General features: G+C 43.3%; 1 protein-coding gene across 1 annotated transcript in view; it reads right to left on the reverse strand.

Moving 5' to 3' along the window:
* eif2b5 (eukaryotic translation initiation factor 2B, subunit 5 epsilon) overlaps nucleotides 1-25,907 on the reverse strand; it is an 80,287-nt gene that overhangs the window by 43,113 nt on the left and 11,267 nt on the right. Inside the window, exons 4-10 of the mRNA XM_073041679.1 lie at nucleotides 25,418-25,595; nucleotides 19,831-19,911; nucleotides 17,006-17,083; nucleotides 13,216-13,528; nucleotides 7,969-8,114; nucleotides 6,614-6,749; nucleotides 2,267-2,368 (exon numbers count right to left, since the gene is read on the reverse strand). Coding sequence (XP_072897780.1) covers nucleotides 2,267-2,368; nucleotides 6,614-6,749; nucleotides 7,969-8,114; nucleotides 13,216-13,528; nucleotides 17,006-17,083; nucleotides 19,831-19,911; nucleotides 25,418-25,595 — 1,034 coding nt within the window. The remainder of the gene's footprint in view (nucleotides 1-2,266; nucleotides 2,369-6,613; nucleotides 6,750-7,968; nucleotides 8,115-13,215; nucleotides 13,529-17,005; nucleotides 17,084-19,830; nucleotides 19,912-25,417; nucleotides 25,596-25,907) is intronic.

Genomic DNA, 25,907 nt, shown 5'->3' on the forward strand with positions numbered 1-25,907 from the left:
TCAAATGGTGCCAGCAAGCTCAATTTAAATGTTTAAGCGAAGGTAGATGGGTTGTAGGGGTGCAGAGGACTATGTTTCTCAGTGCAGGTTGATGTGAGTTGGCAGTTTAAAAGATTTCGGCATGAACTAGATGGGCCAAAGGGCCTGCTTCTGAACTGTACTTTTCTATGACTCTATGCTTATCCAGAACCTCACCTCTAGTCAACCTATCAGGCAGACCAGGGAGTATAGCAGCATCCATACATTGCACTGCAAGAGCATTGGAACCAAATATTTGAAGTGGCCACAGTAGTCTTATATACATAAAAGAACACAGCACAGTACAGGCCATTTGGCCCACGATGTTGTGCTGATGTTTTAACCTACTCCAAAAATCAATCTAAAACTTCCCTCCTACATAGTCCTCCATTTGTTTCTTTTATTCATATCTCTAAGAGCTTAAATGACCCTAATTTATCTGCATCTATCACCATTCTGTAAAAAAAAAACTACCTCTGACATTCCCCCTATACTTCTCTCCAAACACCTTCAAATTATGCCCCTTTTATTAACCATTTCAGCCCTAGGAAAAACTCTCTGGCTGTCCACTCGATCTATGCCTCTTACACTTAGAATACAGTAACATTGAGCCAGATCATCCTGGATTTTTAAAGCAATGGAGGTTGTGGGATTCTGTGAGAATTTACATTTAAAGATTAAAAGACACCATAAATTCCAAAGGTTATTAAATTTGCCTTCTCTTTTTCAGCAGAGTTGCACCAGATCTTTTTTCTTTCTGACAGCACAGATTGACTCATTTTTAAAAAAAATCTCATCCAAAAATAGTAGCTTATAAAAAAGCTACATAAGATCATGTTCCAGATAGAATCATCCGTGTTTCTGGAAAGGTAAGAGGAACTTCAATTAAGTTAATCTAATTAAAGGATTCTAAACCACAACCACTTACACTGAGATGATAAACGTAGATGAGAATGTTGCTATGTGCGAAATAATTGTGTTGATGAAAGCAGGCAGAAGATGAACATAATTGGCAAAAGAACAAGGAAAGGTCACACAAGAAAAAACTGTTTAGACAGTAGCCTCTGGAATGTACTGTCTGGAACGATTCAAAAAGGGGGCCTGGAAAAGTACTCAAAACAGAAGAAAACTCAGACCCACAGAGATTCACGGGAAGTCTGAGATAAGACGTAATAGCAGAATTAGACCATTCAGCCCATTGAAGGTTTCATCATTCCATAATGGCTGATTTATTATCCCTCTCAACTTCACTATCCCATCTTCTTCCCTTAACCTTTGACACCCTGATTAACGAAGAACTTGTCAAGCTCTGCTTTAAATATACCCAATGACTTGGCATTCACAGCCCTCTGTGGCAATGAATTCCACAGATTCATCACCCTCTGGCTAAAGAAATTCCTCTTTATCTCTGTTCTAGATGGACAGAGGCAATATGCTGAGACGGTTTCCGCTGGTCCTAGAGGGGGAGCTTCTTCACTGAGAGGGTGGTGTGAGTGGAACAAGCTGTCAGTGGAAGTGGTTGATGCGGGTTCAATAGCAACATAGCAATTTGGATAGGTACGTAGATGGGAGGAGTATGGAGGGCTATGGTCCAGTTTAGGATCAAATTTCAAAGTAAACTTATTATTAAAGTACATGTCATTATGTACTTTCAAGAAGGAGCTAGATAGGTATCTTATGGATAGGGGAATCAAGGGATATGGGGACAAGGCAGGAACCGGGTATTGAAAGTAGATGATCAGCCATGATCTCAGAATGGCGGTGCAGGCTCGAAGGGCTGAATGGTCTACTTCTGCACCTATTGTCTATTGTCTATTATATACTACCTTGAGATTGATTTTCCTGTGGATATCCACAGGAAAAATCAAAGAGATCAACCTCCGCACACAACAAAGACGGACAAACAACCAATGTGCAAAGGACAACAAACTACAAATACAAAAAGAGAATATAAATAAACAAATAAATATTGAAAACATGAGCTGTACAATCATGGTTAATGGGACAAGGCATATTAATAGTTCAGCATGGACTAGATGGGCCAAAGAGCTCATTTCTGTGCTATAATGTTATATGACAATGAGCAGGAGTGGGCATGAAGCAGGTATAGCTGGACTGCTGGCTCAGCATTGACCCAGTGGGCATACAACTCCTGTCCATGCTGTTAGCATTGAAGTGGAATTGATTCTGGGATTTCATTAAATCTTGTTCATGTGCGAATTCTTACAGGGAGTGGGAGATTCCTTACCCCACATGTCATGCACCAGCTCTTCCTCTTCATCCTCTTGCTCAGTGGGGACTCTCCATATATATCCCACACCCTCCGATCCTACTTCAGCTGGGTTGTACCCTGTGTAACAAAAGACAGATTTATTGTGAGATGTAATGATGACATTTTTCTCCAAGATACAGGGTCTCAGAAAGCTGTGGACTCAGCCAGCTCCATTAGGGGCACAACCCTCTCCACCATCATGGGCGCCTTCAAATGGTGGTGACAAGAAGACTACATCCATCACTGAGGATCCTCAGTAACCAGAGCTGTCCTCATTCCATTACTATGTGAAGACCCCCCTCAAAGATCTAAGAACAGCTTCTTCTGCCCCCCCCCCCAACCACCATCAGATGTCTGAACGGTCTGAGAACACTGCCATATTATTCTTTCTTCTTTGTACTAATTACTTATTTTGTAATTTGTAGTAATTTTATGTCTTTACACTTTACTGCTACTGCAAAACAACAAATTTCATGTCACCCAAGTCAGGTATAATAAATCTGATTCTGACCCTTATAGCAAGCTTTTAAAGCCACAGATCAAATGTGCGAACTGGAATTTGTAATAGAAGGTGCAGTTATTTGGGAAGTTAGTTGACAAAAACACCAGCAGTTAGACTTAATAACTGCTGCATGCAGAAGCTTCAAATGATCAGAGGATGTGTTAGACATATAACTGGAGAATTAGAGATTAAGAATAAGGCTGAGCATTTTAAACACAAGAAATCCTGCAAATGCTGGAAACCTTGAGCAACACACACTCACAATACTGGAGGAACTCAGCAGGTCAGGCAGCATCTATGGAAATGAATAAACTGCAAATGTTTCTGGCCAAGGCCCTGCTTCAGGACTGGAAAGGAAGGGTGAATAAAAATGAAAGAGGTGAAGCCAGGTGGGTGGGGAAGGTAAATGGCTGGAGAGGAAGGAATCTTTGAATCTGATAGGAGAGGAATGTGGACCATAGGCAAAAGGAAAGGAGGTGATAGGTAGGTGAGAAGAGGCAAAAGGCCAAAGTGGGGAATAGAAGAGGGGTTGGTAGGAATTTTTTTTAAAAACCATTAGGAGAATTGATATTCATGCCACCAGACTGAAAGGTGTTCTGTACCAGAAATTCTCACCTCTTCTCCGATATTCACCAAGCCTCTGGCAAGTCATTAGCACTTCCGTACACCCTTATGTTGCATCCTCTCTTTTGATTATTATTTATCTTTCACTTTGCTTTGAGAGCCTTTAAGGTTATAAATCATCAAAGCAAGAGACTACAAGTGATTTCTCAGCAATTGGACAGACCACAGTTTAATCTCCATCAATTTGGCTATAAACAATGGCTGAAACAGAAAACTCCTGCCTTTACACTCTCCATCCCTACCGTGCTCCAGGTTGTCTCCCCATCCCACCTGCCCCTCCTGTCAGCCACAGTCTTAAAAACTCCACCCCTGCTCACTTCCCCTACCTGGCATTACTTGCATGTCGTTTTACACCCTCCTCAGTCCACCTACCACCTTGGAATCCCACAAGATTAGGCAGATGCTGGAAATTTTCAGCAAGACTCACAAAATGCTGGAGGAACTCAGAGGCTGAACAACTTTGAGGCTGATGATGGGTCTCAACTCAAAATGTCGACTGATTTTTTCGAGAATCGGAATCAATTTAACATCACCAGCGTACGTCGTGAAATTTGTTAACTTAGCGGCAGCAGTACAATGCAATACATGATGATATAGAAAAATAAGTTAATCAATTACAGTAAATATATTAAATAGTTAAATTAAAAAGTGAAAAACTGAAATAATAAAAAAGTGAGGTAGTGTTCACGGGTTTAATGTTCATTTAGGAATCGGATGGCAGAGGGGAAAAAGCCGTTCCTGAATCACTGATTATGTACTTTCAGGCTTCTGTACCTCCTTCCTGATGGTAACAGTGAGAAGAGGACATATTCTGGACGACAGGGGTCCTTAATAATGGGACACCATCTTTTTGAGGTACTGCTCCTTGAAGATGTCTTGATACTATGGAGACTAGTACCCAAAATGAAGCTGATGGATTTTACAACTTTTTGTAGCTTTTTTCGACCTCACCCTCCCTAACACCCCATATCAGATAGTGATGCAGCCTGTCAGAATAATCTCCATGGTATATCTCTAGAGGTTTTCTGAGTGTTTTAGGTGACAAACCAAATCTCCTCAAACTCTTAATGAAACATAGCTGCTGTCTTGCCTTCCTTATAGCTGCATCAATATGTTGGGACCAGGTTAGATCCTCAGAGATCTCCACACCCAAGAACTTGAAATCCTTTCCATAAATGCCTCCTGACCCGCCGAGTTCCCTGAGCATTTTGTATGTGTTACTTTGAATTTCCAACATCTAAAATCTCCTGTGTTTATAAACTTCGAGGCTTTGTTTATTCTAATTAGAACCTGAGAAGAGTACATCACAGGAACAGGCCACAACGGTGTGCCAAACCAAATAAATTAGTAATCAAATGGCCAACTACTCTCCTCAATCTACACACGTCCATATTCCTCACATTCATATACCTATCTAAACGTCTCTTTAAAGTCCTTAATCTTTTTGCCTCTACACCACCCAGGCAGCACATTCCAGGCAACCACCACTTGCTGCATAAAAGGTTGCCTCTTACATTTCCTTTGAAATTACCCTCCCTCTCACCTTCAATGCCCTCTAGTATTTAGACATTTCAACTCTGGGGAAAAAAGGTACTGCCTGTCTACTTTATTCCACTCATAATCTTATAAACCTCTGTCAGATCTCCCCTCAGCCTCCACTGCTACAGAGATAACAACCCCTCGTTATAGCACACAACCTCTAATCTAAGCAGCTCCCTGGTAAACCTTTGACTGCCTTCTTCTCTTGTAGGAATTGTATATAATTTATGCTGAATTTGTTTACTTAGTGAGTGCTGCTTATCTGACGCTATGTGCCTGTGATGCTGCTCCAAGTTTTTCCATTGTGCCTGTGCATAGCTGCACTTGTGTATTTGACAATTTAACTTGATTTTGACTGTTGATAAATGCTCTGCCAGCACTTCTTGATCCCATTCAGCCACCACTCATTCACCCCAAGCTTACTACACTGGCTCCTACTTCAACAGTACATCAACTCTAAAACTCTCACCTTTACTTTCAAATCCCCACACACCCTTCCTTCTCCCCAATTCCAGAGCCTTCCAAAATCTCTGTATTCCTGCTCATTCTGGAACTTGGTCACGTCCTAGGCAGCTGTGATCCAGCTTACAAGGTGCTAGGCTCTGGAATTTCCTCCCTAAGCATTTCCATCATTTTACCTTGTCTCCTCCATTCAGGTGTTTGGTAAAGCTCTACCTCTTTGGCTAACATTTTGAAGATTTACCCTAACTGACTCAAAAACAGTTACTTTCCCCAAGCAGAAAGGGTGATCAATACCCTCACCCACTAACCCTCCTCTCCACACACCCCACCACTACCACTTCATCACTTCCTGTCAGTCACTATGCTGAGTGTCACTTTCTGGACATACAATCAATGTATACAATTTATGTTATATAATTATGTTTAATTTTTTACTGTTATGTTCTTTACCTTAATGTTTTTTTTATGCTGCAGTGTATCCAGAGTTACAATTATTTTGTTCTCCTTTACATGTGTACTGGAAATTACATTAAACAATCTTGAATCTTAACAATCTCAATCAGCTTGCCATCAACTTTTGTTTAAAAACCAAACTATAAAGCACATCAGGCTATTTTACTCCATTTCCTAAGATATGCTTTATATCCTCCGGAAGACATTGTCAAGCTGGAGAGGGTGCAGAGGAGATTTCCGAAGATGCTGCCTGGACTAGTGGGCCTGAGTCACAGGGAGAGGTTGGCCACTCTGGTTCGTTACTTTTTCGGGTGCAGGAGAATGAGAGATGACCTCATAGATATTTTTAAAAATCATGAGGAGTACGGATAAAGTGGACGGTCATAGCCTTTTCCCTGGGTATGGGGGAGTCCGAAACTAGACGGCACAGATACAAGGCAAGAGGGGAGAGATTTAAAAGAGGGTTGTGAGTACTTGGAATGAACTATCAGACACAGGCACAACTGCAACATTTAAGAGACATTTGGAGAGATGCATGGGGGGGTTGGTGTTTGAAGGGTTATGGGCCAAACACAGGCAACTGGGACTGCTGTGATTGGTATGGATTAACTGGGCTGAAGTGCCTGTTTTAATGTTGCATTATTTTATGATTCTATAAAATTATTCTGAGGGTCTGGCTGCCTTTCTGACCACCAAAAACAAGTGAAACTGATAGAAGCTTACGTGGAACTATCAACTCTCACCTTTCACCTTCGTTTTCGATGGTGCATCGTTCACTCCTGTGTCATCGCCAAACTCATCCTCATCGTCCTCTTCATCTGGCAGATGCATCGAGATGACAGTTCCCTCAGGAAAGGATATATTTGGCCCCACAACCACCTTAGAAAGAGATTACATGGGTTATTGACGGTGGAGTTCATCTGTAAAATGGGAAGACACAAGGCGCAGCATCATCCTCCCATCAGGGAGAAGACAAGCCTGGAAGCACATACTGCAGTGCTCGAAGACAGCTTCTACTCTGCTGAAGATAGAGGTCATGCTATGTTTGTTTCAGAATGTGGGGCGAAACTTGTGGGCCTCCCCAGCACATCCTTGAACTCTGTTGGCTGTTAATGTAAATGACACATTTCACTGTATGTTTCAATGTATATGACAGACAAACGACTATTGAATGGTTCTCTACGATAAGGTGGACTCTTGGCCGCACAAATTGTTTGTATTGTCTGCCTATACTGCACTTTGTCTGTAACTGTAACACTTCATTCTGTTATTGTTTTACCTTGTACTACCACAATGAACTGTGTAATGAATTGATCTCCATAAACAGTATGAAAAACAAGATTGTCAATGTATCTTGGTACTTGTGACAATGAGAAACCAATTTCAATACTTACACCCTCATCCACGGTGGGAAATGGATGGAGAAAGTCCTGCATCAGAGGTGCTAATGAACATATATTCAGAAAGGTGCTGGAAAAGGGCCATGACATCATGAAGGAGGCTACACAGCATCTGCACTAGGACCACCACACTCAAATAGTTACTTTCCCTAAGCAGTAAGGCTGATCAGTGTCTCTACCCACGAACACACCCCTCCAACCACCACGACTATCATTTCCTGTCAGTCACTTGATATAGACACTCCTGTGCTTAGAGTCACTTAATGAACATACAATCATTGTACAAGCTATTTTATTTATTTTTATATTATTTTGTTATTATGTTATTTTATGTATTTTTATCTTATTTTGCTTTTTTGTGCGGCAACAGATCTGCAGTAACAATTATTTTGTTCTCTTTTATATTTGTGCACTAGAAACTATATTAAATAACCTTGAACACACCAGGCAAGTTTCTCCCTGCAGAAGGTGGTGATATATGGAAGGAGTTGCCAGAGGGAGCAGTAGAGGCAGGTACAATTACAACATTTAAAATATATTTGTACAGGTACACATTTAGGTAAGGTTTAGGGGAATACAGGCAAATGAAACTAGGTCACATAGGTACCAAGGCTAGCATGGATGGGTTGGGTTTAAGAATATGCTTCCATGTTGTACAACTCTATATGAAACTCCCTTCAGTAGTCGATTGTACTTACATTAAATGCTAAAACACTATGCGTGTTGAGTTTGACTCCAGGCTTAACTTCCACCTGGCTACACACAACTGATCTGCAGATTTCCACTCCATTTCCGATGGTGACATTATTCCAGATATATGCTTGGTCAAGTTTCACGTTATCTCCTAGGGGGAGAAGTGAACGAACAAACATCATTTCCACCCCAGCGATACTTTCACACATTTCTCCCCACTGTCAAACTGTCCAATAATGATTTGGACATTAGCTTTATTTGTCATATGTACATTTAAACATATAGTGCAATGTGTTAATTTGCATCAACAACCAGTACAGTTCAAGGATAGATGGGGCAGCTGCAAGTGTTGGCTTACTTCCCACACCCCTAATATAACACGTCCACAAGACCATACAACATAAGAGCAAAACTAGGTCATTCAGCCTATTGAGCCTGCTACACTATTGCATCGTGGCTGATCCAGTTCCCTCTCAACCCCTTTCTCCTGCCTTCTCCCCATAACCTTTCATGTTCTTACTAACCAAGAACCTAACTTACTAACTCTTAACACCCTTGTAACATGGGAGCAAACCAGAGCACCCGGCTGAAACTGATGCAGTCACAGGGGAAGTGTACAAACCCCCTACATACAGCAGTGGGATTTGAACAACAGTCCTACTTTTATTCCTAATTGTGCAATGCTTGCTTCCCAGCCAATAGTTTGGCCAAGATGCTGCTAATGAGAGTCCAGAAAGCAGGACCAGGTGCAGGGAGGGAAAATGATCATGCCCTTGACTGATCCAAAACTGCAACCTGTCACTGTGCAGAAGGTGCGACTGGACACAAAGAGAGACAGACAGCAGATGCTCCGCTCTTTAGCCAGTTCTGCGAAGCATTTCACAGTCAACTGGGTTCTTTTCAAGTGTAATCACCATTGGCATTCAAAGCGATGCCATTCCAAGTATGAATAAAAGTTCCCACATACAGCAGCATGATCCCGATTTTAGTGGAAATTCAAGAACTTAGTTTAGGAATAAGTGCTGTGGGAGGCGTGGTAGGGTAGCAGTTAGTGTGTCGCTAACACAGCACCAGCAGCTCAGGCTCCATCCCTGCCACCATCCGTATAAAGTTTGTATGTTCTCCCTGTGACCAAGTATGGGTTAGTATGTTAACTGGTCACATGGGTGGCACAGGCACACTGGGCCGGAAGGGCCAGATACTGTGCTGCAACTCTAAATGAAATAAAATAACAGCATCTGGAATCTTTTGCTCTGGGGAATTTTATGTCCACCCAAGGAAGCCGGTCTCTTAAGCATCTCTCTTGAAAGATGCAATTCATTGAATGTGCAGTGTTAACACCCTTCTGTTCAAGTCTTTTGCTTTGTAATTTACAATAATTTTATGTCTTTGCTCGGTGTATGGGGTGTCTTGTCTGGTGAAGGGACTGTCGTGCCCATTCCAGGGCAGCTCTCTCAATTTGGTCCCCACCAGTCACTCAGCTCACACCTGCGGTTCCAAGTAGCTGTTTGCACACGACAGCAGCCACACCCTGATAAGCACTCCAACAGACAGGCTAAACCACGTGAGGGTAGCCAGCAGTCTCGTACCCTGGCAAGATAGGGATGTGCCTGTCCTACCAGGTGAAGTCAGCTCCAGGTGACATAGCAGATGAGATTTATAGTGAGATCCAACGGCCAGAAAGGTGGCAGAAGAATGAAGGGCAATTGCTACATTAGCGTTCATTTCAAGAGGACAACAATATAAAAGCAAGCATGTAATGTTGAGGCTTTATAAAGCACTGGTGAGACCTCACTTGTGGAGTACTGTGTGCAGTTTTGGGTCCCTCATCGTAGAAAGGACGTGCTGAAACTGCAGAGGATTCAAAGGAGGTTCACAAAAATGATCCCAGGATTGAATGGCAGGTGACCTCATTGAATCCTATCGAATGGTGAAAGGCCTTGATAGAGTGGATGCGGAGAGGGTGAATTTCATGGTGGGAGAGAACACAGCCTCAGAATAGAGGGAGCCCTTTTAAAATGGAAATTTGGAGGAATTTCTTTAGCCAGAGAGTGGCGAACCTGTGAAATTCATTGCCACAGCAATTTGTGGAGGCCAAGTGTTCACTACCTCCTCCCATAGATGCTGTCTGGCCTGCTGAGTTCTGCCAGCATTTTGAGTTTTTACTTTTGTGCACTTCAGTTCTGAATGCTATTTGCTTACTTTTATTGTTTGCACTTTCCCCCCCTTTCATTTCTTTGCTCATTGGGTGTTTGATGGCCTTCTTTTATTTTAATGAGTTCTACTGGGTTTCTTTGTTTTGTAGCTGCCTGTAAGATGACGAATCTCAAGGTTGCATAATGTATACATACTTTGATAATAAATGTATTTTGACATGACTTATGTGTATTTAAGACAGAGGTTGATAGGTTCCTGCTTCAGGGCATGAAGAGATACGGAGAGAGGCAAGAGACTGGGGCTGAGAGGAAAATTGGATCAGCCATGATGAGATGCACTCGATGGGCCAAATGGCCTAATCCTGCTCTTATATGCTATGGTGTTATGAAAAGAGGAGTCAGGTAGACAGAGTGGAGAAGGCTGCCTTTATCACACTGGCCTTCACCCAGTCAGGGTATTAAGTACAGAAGTTGGAGTGTTACATTGCTGTCATACAGGATGGTTGCATTTGGAATATTGTGCTCAGTTTTGTCCACCTTGCCAAAGGAAATAGTGTAGAAAAGATTTGTGAGGCTGTTTCCACGGCCTGATGTATGGAACTTTAAAAGAAATGTTGAGAGGCTCAGACTTCATTCACTGGCGTGTAGGAGAATGAGGGATGATCTTATAGAGGTGTACAAACTCATCAACAGATAGGATGAATGCACACATCTTTGTCCAAGGGCTGGGGAATCAAGAACAAAGGCTTTGGTTCAAGGTGAGAGTGGAGAGCTTTAATAGGGGCAAATCTTTCCTCCCAGTTGGTGGTCAGTAAAGAGGAACAATCTGAGGAACTAATTGAAACAGGTACAGTATTGTGCAAGTCTTTGGTAGCCATCTATACTGTATGTATGTGCCTATGCCCAGGACTTCTGCACAATACTGAACATCAACATTTAAAAGGTCGATACAAGAGACTGCAGATGCTAAACACATAAAATGTGTTCAGATGCTGGGAATACAGCGAAACAAGCACAAAATGCAGGAGGAACTCAGTAGGTCAGACAGCAAGGAACAAGGACTCGATGTTTCGAACTGAGGCCCTTCATCAGGACTGGATGCTGGAACAATCTGGCGGAAGAACTCAGTGGGTCAAGGGGGAGTCCCAGAGAGAGAGAGCAGGCCTCTAGGTCTGAATGCAGGGACTCAAGCTGAAAGATTCCCTCCCACAGATGCAGCTTGAGCTACTGAGCTCCTACAGCAGATTGTCTGTTGCTCAACATTCAAAGGGTACTTGGACAAGGACATGGATAGGAAAGCTTTAGAGCAAGAGTTCCAAATCTTTTTTATGCCATGGACCAATAACATTAAGCAAGGGGTCCGTGGATCCCAGGCTGGGAACCAGTGTATAGGAGCATCTTAGTCACATTGGTCAAGGGGCCTGCATGTGCTATACGAGTCTATCAGAACAACAAATAGGGTCCTCAACCCTTTTTATGGCATGGGCCCTTACCATTAACCATGAGGTCTGTGGATCCCAGGTTGGGAATTCCTGAAATAGACAAACCAATAACTAACTCCACTTCAATGAAGTAAGCCAAGCCATCGAGGAGCCAACACCGAAAAGGGTGAGCAGTTTCAAGTTCCTGGGTGTCAACATCTCTGTAAAATCGATCCTGGGCCCAACATATCGATGTTATTATTAAGAAGGCACGACAGTGGTCATACTTCAACACGCACAACCCGCTGGAGGAACTCAGCAGGTCAGGCAGCATCCACGTAAACGAATAGTCAACGTTTCGGGCCAAGACCCTTCATCAGGCCCCGAAAGGGGCCCCCTCTCCCTTCAGTCCTGAAGGGTCTCGGGCCGAAACGTTGACTATTCGTTTCCACGGATGCTGCCTGACCTGCTGAGTTCCTCCAGCATGTTGCTTTGACCCCAGCATTTGCAGAGTATTTTGTGGTTACGACTCGCCATATTTCATTGGGAGTTTGGTGAAATTTGGCATGTCACCAAAAGGGTCCGGTAAATTTCTACAAATATACTGTGGAGGGCATTGTAACCGGTTATGTCACTATCCAGTAAGGAGGTGCCACTGCACAGGACTGGAAAAAGCTGTACAGGATTGTAAACTCAGCCAGCTCCAAGATGGGCACCAGCTTCCCCACCATCGAGGTCATCTTGCTCACTACTTTGCTCCCTTTATCGTATTACTCATATTTTCTCACGTTTCTTATTGTAACTTTATGTATTGCACCGCACTGTTGAACTCTGCTATGGACGGTTGCAAGCCAGGCTGCAAAAAGAGCGAGGCTTGGGCATGGGGCTAGTAAACCCATGCTGTGAAAGCCCAGAGCTACAGAAATACAAAAAGTAGCTCCCAAGACCTCATCCTTGGGAGAGGAAGGATTTTCACCTAGAAGATGCATGAAGATGCGCGGTGAAAGCGGAACCCATAAGGAAGCCAGGACAGAAGAATCTGGCCAGCTGTTGTAGTAGGGATGATGGGCTTAAGAAAAAAAAAGATCAGTATCATTGATAATGCAAGATGCCGCAGACTGGCTTCGCTTGTTTGTTAGCAGGACAAACAAGAGGGGTAGCTAAACCGATCCTCTATTGTATTGAGGACTAGGCCTCAAGTTTGCTTCCTGTTGCAGTCTGAGGAGGCACCAGAGACAGTGTGGCACGGCATCCATGCTCGGCAGGGGCTGGTGCTGCCCTCCAGTGACCAATCAGTGGAAATAACAAGACAGATTGTATGTGTTTGTCCACGGACTGCCCCGGGGAAGTGCACCATCAATTTACAGGGCATGTCACACAGGAACTTGACTATACACTATTTTTTGTGACTGTATATACTTGCTATCTGCAATGTACTGTGTGCGCTTCGTGCTCTGCTGTGCTGTGTATGTTTTGCACCTTGGCCCTGGAGGAACACTGGTTTGTCTGGCTGCATTCATAATGAAATAAGACCACACTGCAGCTGCAAAGCAACAAATTTCATGGCATATGTCAGTGATAATACATCCGACTGTGACTGCTCCGAATATGAACAAGAAATCATATACCATGTGGTGCACAGCAGACTGAAATCATAGACTGCAGAATGACCTACCTATAAAGCAATTGTGGCCAATGGTGGTGTTTGTTATAAAACAGTTCCTTCCTATGACAGTGCCTTTACCAATGACAACGTTCTCTTCCAACACACTGCCCTGACCCAGGCTGACTTCTGAGCCTCGGTAGACATTGTGGCGCAGGTGGACACTGAAACCTCTCTCATCGTCTGAAAAGTTCATCTCCGGTGTCAACGGGTAGACCCAGCGGCGGATGACATCGGAACACACGGCTTCGTACGTGAGTAGGTTGGAGACTCTCACCCCATATTCATCTGCTGTCACGTGCATATGAATCTGATTGCCCAATATCTAAAATACAGTGCATGTTAACATCTCAGCACACAAGTCAGATCAAATTTAAACAACAGTGATAGATCAGAGCGTAAATGCTTGACAGTGGGTGAAGACTTCCCACAATGACAAATGAGAGAAGGAATGTCAAATGTTGTAAGACAGAGGAGCAGAACGAGGCAATTTAGTCCACAGTCTCCAGCTCATTCCACGCTAACACCACCCTGAATGAAAAAGATCCCCCTTTAGGTTCCCCTTAAATATTTTACCTTCACCCTGAACCCATAATCTCTAATTCTCAACCCACCCAACTTGAGGGGATAAAGCCTGCTCACTTCTACAACCCTCATCAACACCCTCATCAAATCTCCCCTCATTCTCCTACACTCTAGGGAATAAAGCCCTAACCTTTTCAACCTTCCGTATAACCCAGGTCCTCAAGGGCCAACAATATCCTTATAAAGTTTCTTTGTACTCTTTCAATCTTATTGGTATCTTTCCTGAAGGTAGGTGATCAGAACTGCACAATATACTCCAAATTTAGCCTGCTGTACTTAAGGGTAAATATTTTCAGGGGTAGTGAGGGAATAGAAGACAAGGTGAAACACACAAAATGCTCAAGGAACTCAGCAGGCCAGGCAGCATCTATGGAAGAAAAGTACAGTCCACATCAAAAGTACTTTTTTCCATAGATGCTGCCTGGCCTGCTGAGTTCCTCTAACATTTTGTGTGTGTTGCTTGGATTTCCAGCATCTGCAGATTTTCTCTGTCAATAGAGGACAGGAATTGGAGTAATTAAAGAGCAGCCACTAACAGCAAACACAGACACTGTGGACTGAAAAATCCTTCCACAATGCAAGATTAAATAAACGATAGACTGTGGTATCTTGCTTACCTTTGACACAATATTAACCCAAACCAGACATGCCAATAAATAATTTGCCAACATTACCCTTGCCACTCACAGAATGACAACTGTGCTAACAAAAAGCATTCCCACAATAAAACTGCTCCACTGCAAGAGAAAACGGGCAAAAGAATGGGAGGTGCAATTGGGATTTAACTATCAGGTAGATTGAAAGAATGGGGCAAGTATGCATGCAATATTAGCATTCATTTTGAAAGGACTAAATATAAAAGCGAGGACATAATGCAGAAGCTACTGGGCACTGATGAGGCCTCACATGGAGTGTTGTTAGCAGCTTTGAGCCCTTTATTTAGGAAAGGATGTGGTGACATTGGAGAGGATTCAAAGGAGATTCACGGAAATGTTTCTGGTAATTGATCGCTCATTGAATTGATTGGAACCAATTGATAGAGGTACACAAGGTTATGAGGGTTATAGATAGGGTAAATGTAAGCAGACTTTTTCCTCCGAGGTTGGGTGAGACCAGAATTAGAGGTCATCAGTTAAGGCAGAAGGAGAAATGTTTAAGGGGAACACAAGGGGAAACTTCTTCACTCAGAGGGTGACAGTGTGGAATGAGCTACCAGTGGAAGACCGTAAGACACAGGAGCAGATTAGGCCATTCGGTCCATTGAGTATGTGCCGCCATTTGATCATGGCTGATCCATTGTCCTCTCAACCCTATTTTCCTACCTCCTCCCTGTAAACTTCCACGCCGTCTTATCAAGAATCTGTCAATCTCCACCTTAAATACACCCAATGACCTTGCCTTCAAACTTGCACGTGGCAACAAATTCCATAGATTCGTCACCCTCTGGCAAAAGAAATTTATCCACATCTCTGTTCTAAATGGACGCCCCTCTAATTTGAGGCTATGGCCTCTGGTTCTAGACTCCCCAACTATAGGAAACATCCACTCCACATTCACTCTATCCAGGCCTTTCAACATTCCATAGGTTTCAGTGAGATCCTCCTCTAAACTCCAATGAGTACAGGCCCAGAGACATCTGATGTTCCCCATACGATAAGCCTTTCATTCCTGGAATTTCCGTGAATCTCCTTTGAATCCTCTGCAATGTCACCACATCCTTTCCTAAATAAGGGGCCCAAAGCTGCTAACAAGGTCTCTTTGCATCTCAGATTTTTGAATGTTCAAAAACAGTCCGCGCTTTTATTCCTTCTACCAAAATGTATGGCCATTTACTTCCTGACATTGTATTCCATCTGCCCGTTCTCATATCCTGTCCAAGTCCTTCTGCAGCCGCCCTGCTTCCTCAACCTTACCTGCCCTCCACCTATATTTGTATTGTCCGTAAACCTGGTCATAAAACCATCAATAAATCATTGACATACAACATAAAAAAAGCAGTCCCAACACCAACCCCTACGGAACACCACTAATCACTGGCAGCCAATCAGAGAGGTCTTCCTTCATCTCCTGCCAATCAGCCAATGCTCTATCCATGCTAGTATCTCTCCTGTAATACCATGGGCTCTTATCAGCCTCACGTGCAGCACCTTGCCAAAGGCCTTCTGAAAATCCAGGTACACAATATCCACCAATTCTCCTTTCTTTAGCCAGCTTGTTATTTCCTCAAAGAATTCCAACAGAATTGTCAGACTAGATTTTCCCTTAAGGAAACAATGCTGACTTTGGTCCATTTTATCACATACTTCTAAATACCCAAAACCTCATGCTTAGCGACTGACTCCAACATCTTCCCAACCATTGGGCTATCATTTCCTTTCTTCTGCCTTCCTCACTTCTTGAAGAGTGGAGTGACATTTGCAATGTTCTAGTCCTCTGGAACCATGCCAGAATCTAGTGATTCTTGAAAGTTCTTTACTAATGCCTCTATAATCTCTTCAGAACCCTTGAATGCAGTCCATCTGGTCCAGGTGAATTATCAACCCTCAGACCTTTCAGCTTCCCAAAGACCTTCTCCCTAATAATAATTACAGATGCACTCATTTCTGACACCTGACACTCTGGAACTTCCCCCATACTGCTACTGTCTTCCCTAATGAAGACTGATGCAAAATACTTATTCAGTATGTCCACCAGTTCCTTGTCCCACATTGCTCTCTCTCCAGTGTAGTTTTCCAGTGGGTCAATATCTATTCTCATCTATTTTACTCTTTTTATTATCTATGAAACTATATAAAGTGGAAGTGGTGCATTTGGGTTTGATTTCAACATTTAAGACAAATTTGGATAGGTACATGCATGGGAGGGAGGGTTATGGAGGACTATGTTCTGGGTGCAGGTCGGTGGAACTGGGCAGATTAATAGTTTGGCATAGACTAGATGGGCCAGAAGGCTTGTTTCTGTGCTGTAGTGTTCTATGACTATGACCTCCTGCATGTAAATGCCTCTCTCATTTTGCACTGGCTTCAACTTTGCATGCTTTTTGTTTCAGTGGGCCTGGCCCGTCACTCCCGCACTCTAAGTTACCCAGTGTGTACTGTGGTCTTTCAAACATTTAATCACGCTACTTGTTGTCAGATGTCTGGAACTATCACTGCAGGAGGGGTAGTTCTGAATACAAGCTTTAAAGAAACGAGACTGAAAATAATGGAAAACACACCTCTTCATTTACAAGAATCCCCCTCACAAAATCATCCCTGGTTTGATAATCGAAGTTATCTGTGAACAGTTCTGCTACCTGGAAAGTAAACAAAATTAATCGTGAACAGCTCTGCAATTTGGAAGTTCATGTGAGAAGCAGAAAACTGGCCAAACACGGTCTTGTTCAGAGAACAGAACTCAAGTTGAAACACAAAATTCAAGCTTATTGTCATCTGACTATACATTTATACAACCAAACGAAACAATGTTCCTCCAGACCACAGTGCATCCACAAGAAACATATGGCACACACATAAACCAAAATATTACCATAAGCTAATAAAATATAATTCAAAATGCATGTAATGAGCAACACAGATAAGCAGTAAATAGTTCGCTGTTCTAGTGACGAAGAAGCCTCAGTGGTGGCAGGGTATTCATTAGACTCACAGCCCGAGGGAAGATGATGTTACTGAGTCTGGCAGTCCTAGTCCTGATGCTCCGAATTTCCTTCCTGACAGTAGTGGGTCAAAGAGATTGTGGATGGGTGGTAGGGATCCTTAACAACGCTCCTGATAAATGGGGTGAGGGAGATCCCGGTGATCATCTTGGCGGTTTTAACTACCCTCTGTAGAGTCTTGTGGTCCGATGCCTTGCAGCTTCTGTACCTCATGATGATTTAGCCAGAAATACAAGATGCTGCAGACGGTACTGGGCATGGCCTGAAATGGGTTCTGCTGAAGGGTTCAGGCCTGAAATTTCAACTGTACTTTTTTTTCCATTGATGCTGCCTGGCCTGCTGAGTTCCTCCAGCACTTTGTGGGGGTGTTGCTCGCATTTCCAGCATCTACAGATCTTCTCTTGTTTGTGACAGCCCAGTCCATCATGGGCACAGCCTTCCCCACTACTGACAGCATCTATAGAAAGTGCTGCCTTAGAAGAGTGTCACCAATCAAGGATCCCCACCGACTGGACCATGCTCAACTCTCAGAGATACCATCAGGCAAAAAGTACAGAAATCTGAGGTCCAACACCACCAGGTTCAGGAACAACTACTTTCCTGCAAACAATAGGTACTTAAATCAATCCACTCAACCACTCAACTACTTCAGCAAAGAAAAACTGTAGGCCACCTCTCGCACCACAACGGCCTTACATAGAACACAGCACAGGAACAAGCCCTCCAGCTTACAATGTCCTGCTGGACCAATTAAATTAGTAAGTAACTAATCCGCTCTGCCTACACAATGTCCATATTCCTCCATTTTCTTCACATTCATGTGCCTATCTAATCACCTCTTAAAAATCCCCAATGCTTCTGCCCCTACCACCACCCCAGGCAGCACATTCCAGGCACCCACTTCTGTGTGTAAATCTCCTTTGAATTTACGCCTTCTCACCTTAATTGCATGCTCTCTGGTAATAGACATTACAAGCCTGGGAAAAAGACACTATCTGTCTCTCCCATAATCTTATAAACCTCTATCAGATCGCCAGCCAGCCTCCGCCACTCAAGGAAACAACCACGTTTGTCCCACCTCTCAGTACAGCACATGCTCTCTAATCTAGGCGATATGCTGGTAAACCTCTTCTGTACCTTGGTTGTCTCTGATTGTTTTTATTGGCACTGCTTGCAAAGTTTATTTTCACACTATCGATATCTTGTATAACTTGTGCACAATTTATATTCTATGTGCTCTGTGTGCCTAGATAGATAGATAGATAGATACTTTATTCATCCCCATGGGGAAATTCAACTTTTTTTCCAATGTCCCATACACTTGTTGTAGCAAAACTAATTACATACAATACTTAACTCAGTAAAAAATATGATATGCATCTAAATCACTATCTCAAAAAGCATTAATAATAGCTTTTAAAAAGTTCTTAAGTCCTGGCGGTAGAATTGTAAAGCCTAATGGCATTGGGGAGTATTGACCTCTTCATCCTGTCTGAGGAGCATTGCATCGATAGTAACCTGTCGCTGAAACTGCTTCTCTGTCTCTGGATGGTGCTATGTAGAGGATGTTCAGAGTTATCCATAATTGACCGTAGCCTACTCAGCGCCCTTCGCTCAGCTACCGATGTTAAACTCTCCAGTACTTTGCCTATGTGCATGTGACTCTGTTGGAAGGTTTTCCCGGTATCTGTACCACACCATACTTGTACACATGACTACAAACACTTGACTGCAGTTGTTTAAAATGACAGCTCACTCGCAAGGTTTGAAAGGGTTGAGGTGGAGAAGTTGTTCCTATGGCTACCTTAGGGATGGAGAGAATCTGAGAGAACTTGGGTGCGGTGGGTACTCCAGAATCTGTGCTGGGTTGGGGGCTGGCCCCTGCAGACTGGCTCTCCTGTCCATGCTGTTCTCCAGTGTTCGCTCCCTGGAAGACAAGCTGATTTGCCTTTGATTGCGGCCCAGCACAGGATGAGGAAGTGCTGTGTGCTTGTTCTTGCAGAAATGTGGGTCTAGAACAACAATCTTCAGGCCATGCCACTCAGAGACTTGTGCTAATATTATTTTGTGCCCATCTGTGCTATTGTAACTGTGTACTGTGTTATCTACCTTGGCCCCAGAGGAATAACCATTTAACCATTTTAATGTGCATGGTTTAATAACAATAAACTTGAACAGTTCAAAATGAAGAAAGATTACTGTTATATTCAATAGAGCAAGCAGGAAGATCCCCATTCCTTTTGAAATTTAACTCATTCCCACAATGCATTGATAGACTGTGCTACAAATACAAATGAATTTAAGTACAAGTCTTTCTGTACCAATAAACTAATAATGCAAACTATGAGCTTTATGGGAACCGGGGTGGAGATTTCTGTACTGACCTGTGGGGAACAGATGCTAATGTGACAGTCGAGTAGATCATGCCGGATTTCAATCTCATCATTGTTACCGTGAAACATGTGCTGGGGAAATCAACAAGAAACATTTGTTAGGTTAAAAGGCATGGATAGTTTGCGTCCCTGCTGCCTCATTAGTGGGCAAAGTTGACTACCAAGAGTATCAGCAGCCAAAAATGAAATAATTTAATAAAATACTTTAATAATTGCAGGAGAAACACTCATCAAATACCACACACACACACTGATTCTGTACACAGTCACAAGAGGTACTGCAGATGCTGGAAATCCAGAGCAATACACACAATGTGCTGGAAGTGCTCAGCAGGTCAGGCAGCATCTGCAGATGGGAATAAACTTTTAACGTTTGAGGCCGACACCCTAATCAATCCTGATGAAGGGTCTCATCCCAAAATACTGACTGTTTACTCCCATCCAGAGATTCTGCAGATACTGGAAACCCAGAGTAGCACACTCAGAATGCTGGAGGAACTCAGCAGGTCAGGCAGCGTCCGTGGCAAGGAAAAACAGCTGACCTTTCCAGCTGAGACCCTTCACCAGGCTGGAAAGGAAGGGGAAGAGTGGAAATCGTAAGCTCAGGAATAACACACACACAAAATGCTCCGGTCAGCAGGTCAGGCCGCATCTACGTAGCAGAAAGGAACTCCAGGGTTCTTTTCCATAGATGCTGCCTGATCTGCTGAGTTTCTCCAGCATTTTGTTCATTTTACTTATTCAATAACACAATGATTCAGTTAAGAAAACACATCATAACAATAAAAATCTCAACAACTATTATGTAGCAGCTTATGTCACACTGATACCACTTTTTGTGTAAAAAGAAGTGACCCCCAAAATTGCTATGAGGCTACAGACATCGTCTGCAGGGTGGGAACAGAATGCATTCCAAACCCACTCCTCTGCTGAGCCACGATAAGTGATCCCATCAGAGCGGGGAGCGCTGGGCAGCCTCACTCACTGGGTCAGTCAGGTCAGCTGCTGGCCACCGTTTCCACAGTTGCTCACTCTTCTGTCACAGCCCTTTCCATTCTTCCGAGTTTGGGCTATGAAGTGCACAGGAACAGAATGACGTCATAACCTGGGGACTTACTGCATTGTATATTTGTATTCTCTAGTGTATTAATAAATAGTTGAAAAGCTCACAATATCCACCCCCAATTTCCCTGGAGAAAATGGTGGAAAACTACCCCTTTGAACTGCAGCAGTCTTAGAGATGGGAGTAGATCCACAATGCTCTTGGAAAGAGAGTACTAGGACTTTAACCCAGACAGTCAAGGAACAAAGTCAAAGTTCAAAGTAAACTCATTATCAAAGTACGCATATGTGACCATATAATACCCCGACAATCATTCTCCTGCAGGTATTTACAGGAAAATGAACAAACAGGATAGAATTTAAGAAAACTTCACATAAACAAAGATTGACAAAGATTGACAAAGACTGACGAACAACCAATACACACCAGATAACAACTTCACTCAGAAAATAGTGCGTGTGGAACAAGCTGCCAGCGCAAGTGGTGGATGTGGATTCAATCAGAGAAATTTGAGTCGATACCTGGATGAGAGGGGTAGGGAGCGGATTGATGGGACTAGGCAGATTAATAATTTAAGACTGACTAGATGGACCGAAAGGCATGTTTTAGTGCTGCAGTCATTCAGGGCTATAAACAGATGAATAATGCTGAGAACATGACTTGTATAGTCCTTGAAAGTGAATCTATGGGTTTGGGGTCACTTTAGTATTATCCACGCCAGTTCAGGAGCCTGATGGTTGTAACTATTCCTAAACCTGGTGGTGTGGGACTCAGGGTTCTCACACCACCAGCACAGATTCAAGTCGAGACAGTGCTTGGCTTGCAGGGCGGTTTCCTGCTGGTGGTGCTGTTCTCAGTGCTTATACCGGCCTTGTTCTGGCTGCTGGTGGTGTGGGTGTTGGAAGGAGTGCTAGGGAACTGCTAAGTGCGTTGTGAAGATCGTACAATCTGCTGCTACTTGGCATCAGAGAGTCAATGAATTGCTCAGATTATCATGTAGCACCATATAGGACATTACCTCTCAAGTGACATCCTGCGAGACCATAGGACCATAAGATATAGGAGTAGAATTAGGCCACTTGGCCCATCGTGTCTGCTCCGCCATTTCATCATGGCTGATCCATTTACCTCTCAACCCTAATCTCCTGCCTTCTCCCCGTATCTCCTCATGCTCTGACTAATCAAGAATCAAACTCTGAATTAAATATACCTAATGACATGGTCACCACTGCTGTCTGTGGCAACAAATTCACCATTCTCTGGCCAAAGCAATTCCTCATCTCCATCCTAGATGGATGTCTCCCTATTCTGAAGCTGTGCCCTCTGGTCTTAGACTGTCCCACCATAAGGAACATCCTCTCCATGTCTATGGAGGCCTTTCAACATTCGATAGGTTTCAATGAGATTCACCCTTTCTCCAGTGAGTACAGGTCCAGAGCCATCAAACACGTAACCATTTTCATGAATCTCCTTTGAACCCTCCCCAAAATCCTTAGATAAGGGGCCCCACACTACTCACAATACTCCAAGTGAGGCCTCACCAGTGTTTTATAAAGCCTCAACATTACATTAGTAATGTTATATTACTAGTAGTCCTCTCGAAATGAATGCTAACATTGCATTTGCCTTTCTCACCACCAACACAAATGCAAATTAACCTTCAGGAAATCCTGTATGAGGACTCCCAAGTCCCTTTGCACCTCAGGTTTTTAAGTTTTCTTCAGTTCCTTCATTGCTGCCCAAGCTGCAGTTGAAGAGTATTCCTCACACTTCTAACTTGAACCTTGCAGATAATGGACAGGCTTTGCAAGTCGGGAAAGCGAGGAGGCAAGATACTCACTCCAGGGTTCCTAATCTCTAACCTGCTCCTGTGACCATGTGTGTTTTTGTTTTAAACTGCTACTCCAGTTCCATTTCTGGTTAATGATAGCTCCCAGGGTATTGATAGTTGAAATTCATATAATCCAACTACCTGCTGCAGTTGTTGAGTAAATCGCCATCAGCTGCTCAGCATGCTCACAAGAACTTACAGAAATTTTATTTAGGGATATAGCACAGTAACAGGCCATTCCAGCCCAATGAACCCATGCTGCCCATTTCTTCCCATGTGACCAATTATCCTACTAACCCGTACGTCTTTGGAATGTGGGAGGAAACCAGAGCACCCGGAGAAAGTCGCGGGGAGAATGTACAAATTCCTTACATACAGTGAAAGAAATGAACCATAAGATTGTATGATATTGGAGTAGAATAAAGCTATTTGACCCATTGAGTCAACACCACCATTCCATCATGGCCAATTTACTTTTCCTTTCAACCCTATTCGCCTATCTTTTCCCCATAACCTCTGACACACTTGCCAGTCAAGAACCTATCAACCTCGGCTTTAAATATACCCAATGACTTGACTTCTACAGCAATCTATGACAATGAAATCCACAGATTCACCACCCTCTGGCTAAAGAAATTCCTCCTCATTTATGTTCAAAGGGAGACCTTATATTCTGAGATTGTCTCCTTTGATCTGAGACTTACCCTACTATAGACATGTCCCCTGGTCCTGATAGAATGCATCCCAGGGTTACTGACATAAATAGCAGAAATTATAGTAGAGGCTTTGGTGATAATTTACCAGAATTCTCTGGGCAGGTCCCGAAGGATTAGAAGACACCGAATGTCACCACACTCTTCAAAAAAGTATGTAGGCAAAAGGCTGGTAACTAAAGTCCAGTTAGTTTAATATTTGTAGTTGGGAAAATGCTTGAAGCTATCATTAAAGAAGAAATAGTCAGGCATCTGGAAATGGATTCATCAGGCAGACACAGCATGGATTCAGCAAATGCAGATCCTGTTTGATAAACTTACTGGAGTTCTTTGAGGATATAACGAGTGCAGAGGATAGAGGGAACAGACAGATGCTACTTACTTCGATTTCCAGAAGGCGCTCGATAAGGTGAAGCATAAAAGACTTATCCAGAAGATAAGGATGCACAGAGTTGGGGTGACATATTAGCATGGATAGAGGATTGGTTAACTAATAAAAAGCAAAAAGTTGGGATACATTGGTGTTATTCTGGGTGGCAATCAGTGGTGAGCGATGTGGCGCAGGGGTCAGTGCTGGGCTCACAACTGTTCACGATAAATACAAACGATCTGGAAAAAGGAACCGAGTGTAGTGTATCCAGGTTTGCCGATGATACAAACTGAGTGGAAAAGCAAATTGTGCAGAAGATAGGGCGAGTCTGCAGAGAGATATAGGTAGGTTAAGTGAGTGCGCGGGGGTCTGGCAGATAGAGTACGATGTTGGTAAATGCAAGGCCATCCACTTTGCAGGAGCAGCAGGCTATCGAGAAGGCAAATGGGAAGTTGGCCTTCATTGCTAGAGGGATTGAATTTAAGAGCAGGGAAGTTATGCTGTAACTGTACAGGTAACTAGTGAGGCCATTCCTGCAGTAATGGTCTCCTTACTTGAGGAAAGATATATTGGCTATGAAGGCGGTGCAGAGGAGGTTCACCAGGTTGATTCCAGAGATGAGAGGGTTAGACTATGAGGAGAGATTGAGTCACTTGGGACTGTACTTGCTGGAATTCAGAAGAATGAGAGGAGATCTTATAGAAATGTATAAAATTATAAAAGGGATAGTTAAGATAGAGACAGGAAAGTTGTTTCCACTGGTAGGTGAGACTAGAACTAAGGGACTTAGCCTCAAGATTTGGGGGAGTAGATTTAGGACGGAGATGAGGAGGAACTGCTTTTCCCAGAGAGTGGTGAACCTGTGGAATTCTCTGCACAATGAAGCAGTGGAGACTACCTCAGTAAGTATGTTTAAGACAAGGTTGAATAGATTTTTGCATAGTAGCGAAATTAAGGGTTTATGGGGAAAAGGCAGGGAGGTGGAGACGAGATCAGCATGATCTTATGGGATGGTGCAGCAGGCTCGATGGACCAGATGGCCTACTCCTGCTCCCACTTCTTATGTTCTTTTATAGGAAACATCCTCTCTATGTTCTCTCTATTGAGGCCTATCACTATCCGATACATTTCAATGGGATTCCCATCATTCTTCTAAACTCCAGTGAATACGAGGCCAAAGCCATCAAATGCTCCTGATATTTTTACCCTTTCATTCCAGGATCATTCTCATGAACCTCCTCTGGACCCTCTCCAGCACATCCTTTCATAGATAAGGGGCCCAAAATTGCTCACAAGATTCCAGGTGCGGTCTGACCAATGCCTCGTGAAGCCTCAGCACTACACCCTTGCTCACGATACACCCAGACTGCTGGCTCTGTAAAAGTGTTACGCTAACCGTGACCACCCCCCAAATCTCCAAATTAAAGAGAAACTTCCACAGCATCAGGAATTTCTGGGAATTACTTCACAGCTCTGGCTTGACTGTCCATAACGTAGTGAGGAAATTGTACCCGTGATAGTTAACAGGCTGCAAGGTTCATGGGAAACATTTCTGTGAGATGGGGTTATGCAAAACATCATTAAAATTTAAGGGATCATACCATGGGAAATTGGAATTTCTTAAGCTTGTGGGCTTTCTGATAGTGTAGCACACGGCTGGTCTTGCTGTTCACGGCTGCAATGATATCATCTTCCTGACTCCTTGTCCTGTGACCTGGCGATGACTGTTTGAAAATCATTGTCATGACAGACACGTTCTTCTCCAACTTCCGTCGAGCCCTATGATACACCATGACAGAGTCACAAAATGAGCAGTAGTGAGTGAAGAGATGGACTGTCCAGTGGATTCTACACCTGAGGTTACAGAAGAACATACACTACAGCACAGTACAGGCCATTTGGCCCACACTGTTGTGCCGACCTTTTACCGACTCCAAGATCAATCTAAACTTTCTCTCACACATTGCCCTCCATTTTCTATCATCCATGTATCCATCTACGAGTCTCTTAAATGCCCTAATTTATTTGCCTCTACCACCACCCCTGGCAGCGCATTCACAAACCCACTATTCTATGTAAAAAAAACCTGAC

Source organism: Hemitrygon akajei, chromosome 3 (genome assembly GCF_048418815.1).
Source record: "Hemitrygon akajei chromosome 3, sHemAka1.3, whole genome shotgun sequence".
NCBI lineage: Eukaryota > Metazoa > Chordata > Chondrichthyes > Myliobatiformes > Dasyatidae > Hemitrygon > Hemitrygon akajei.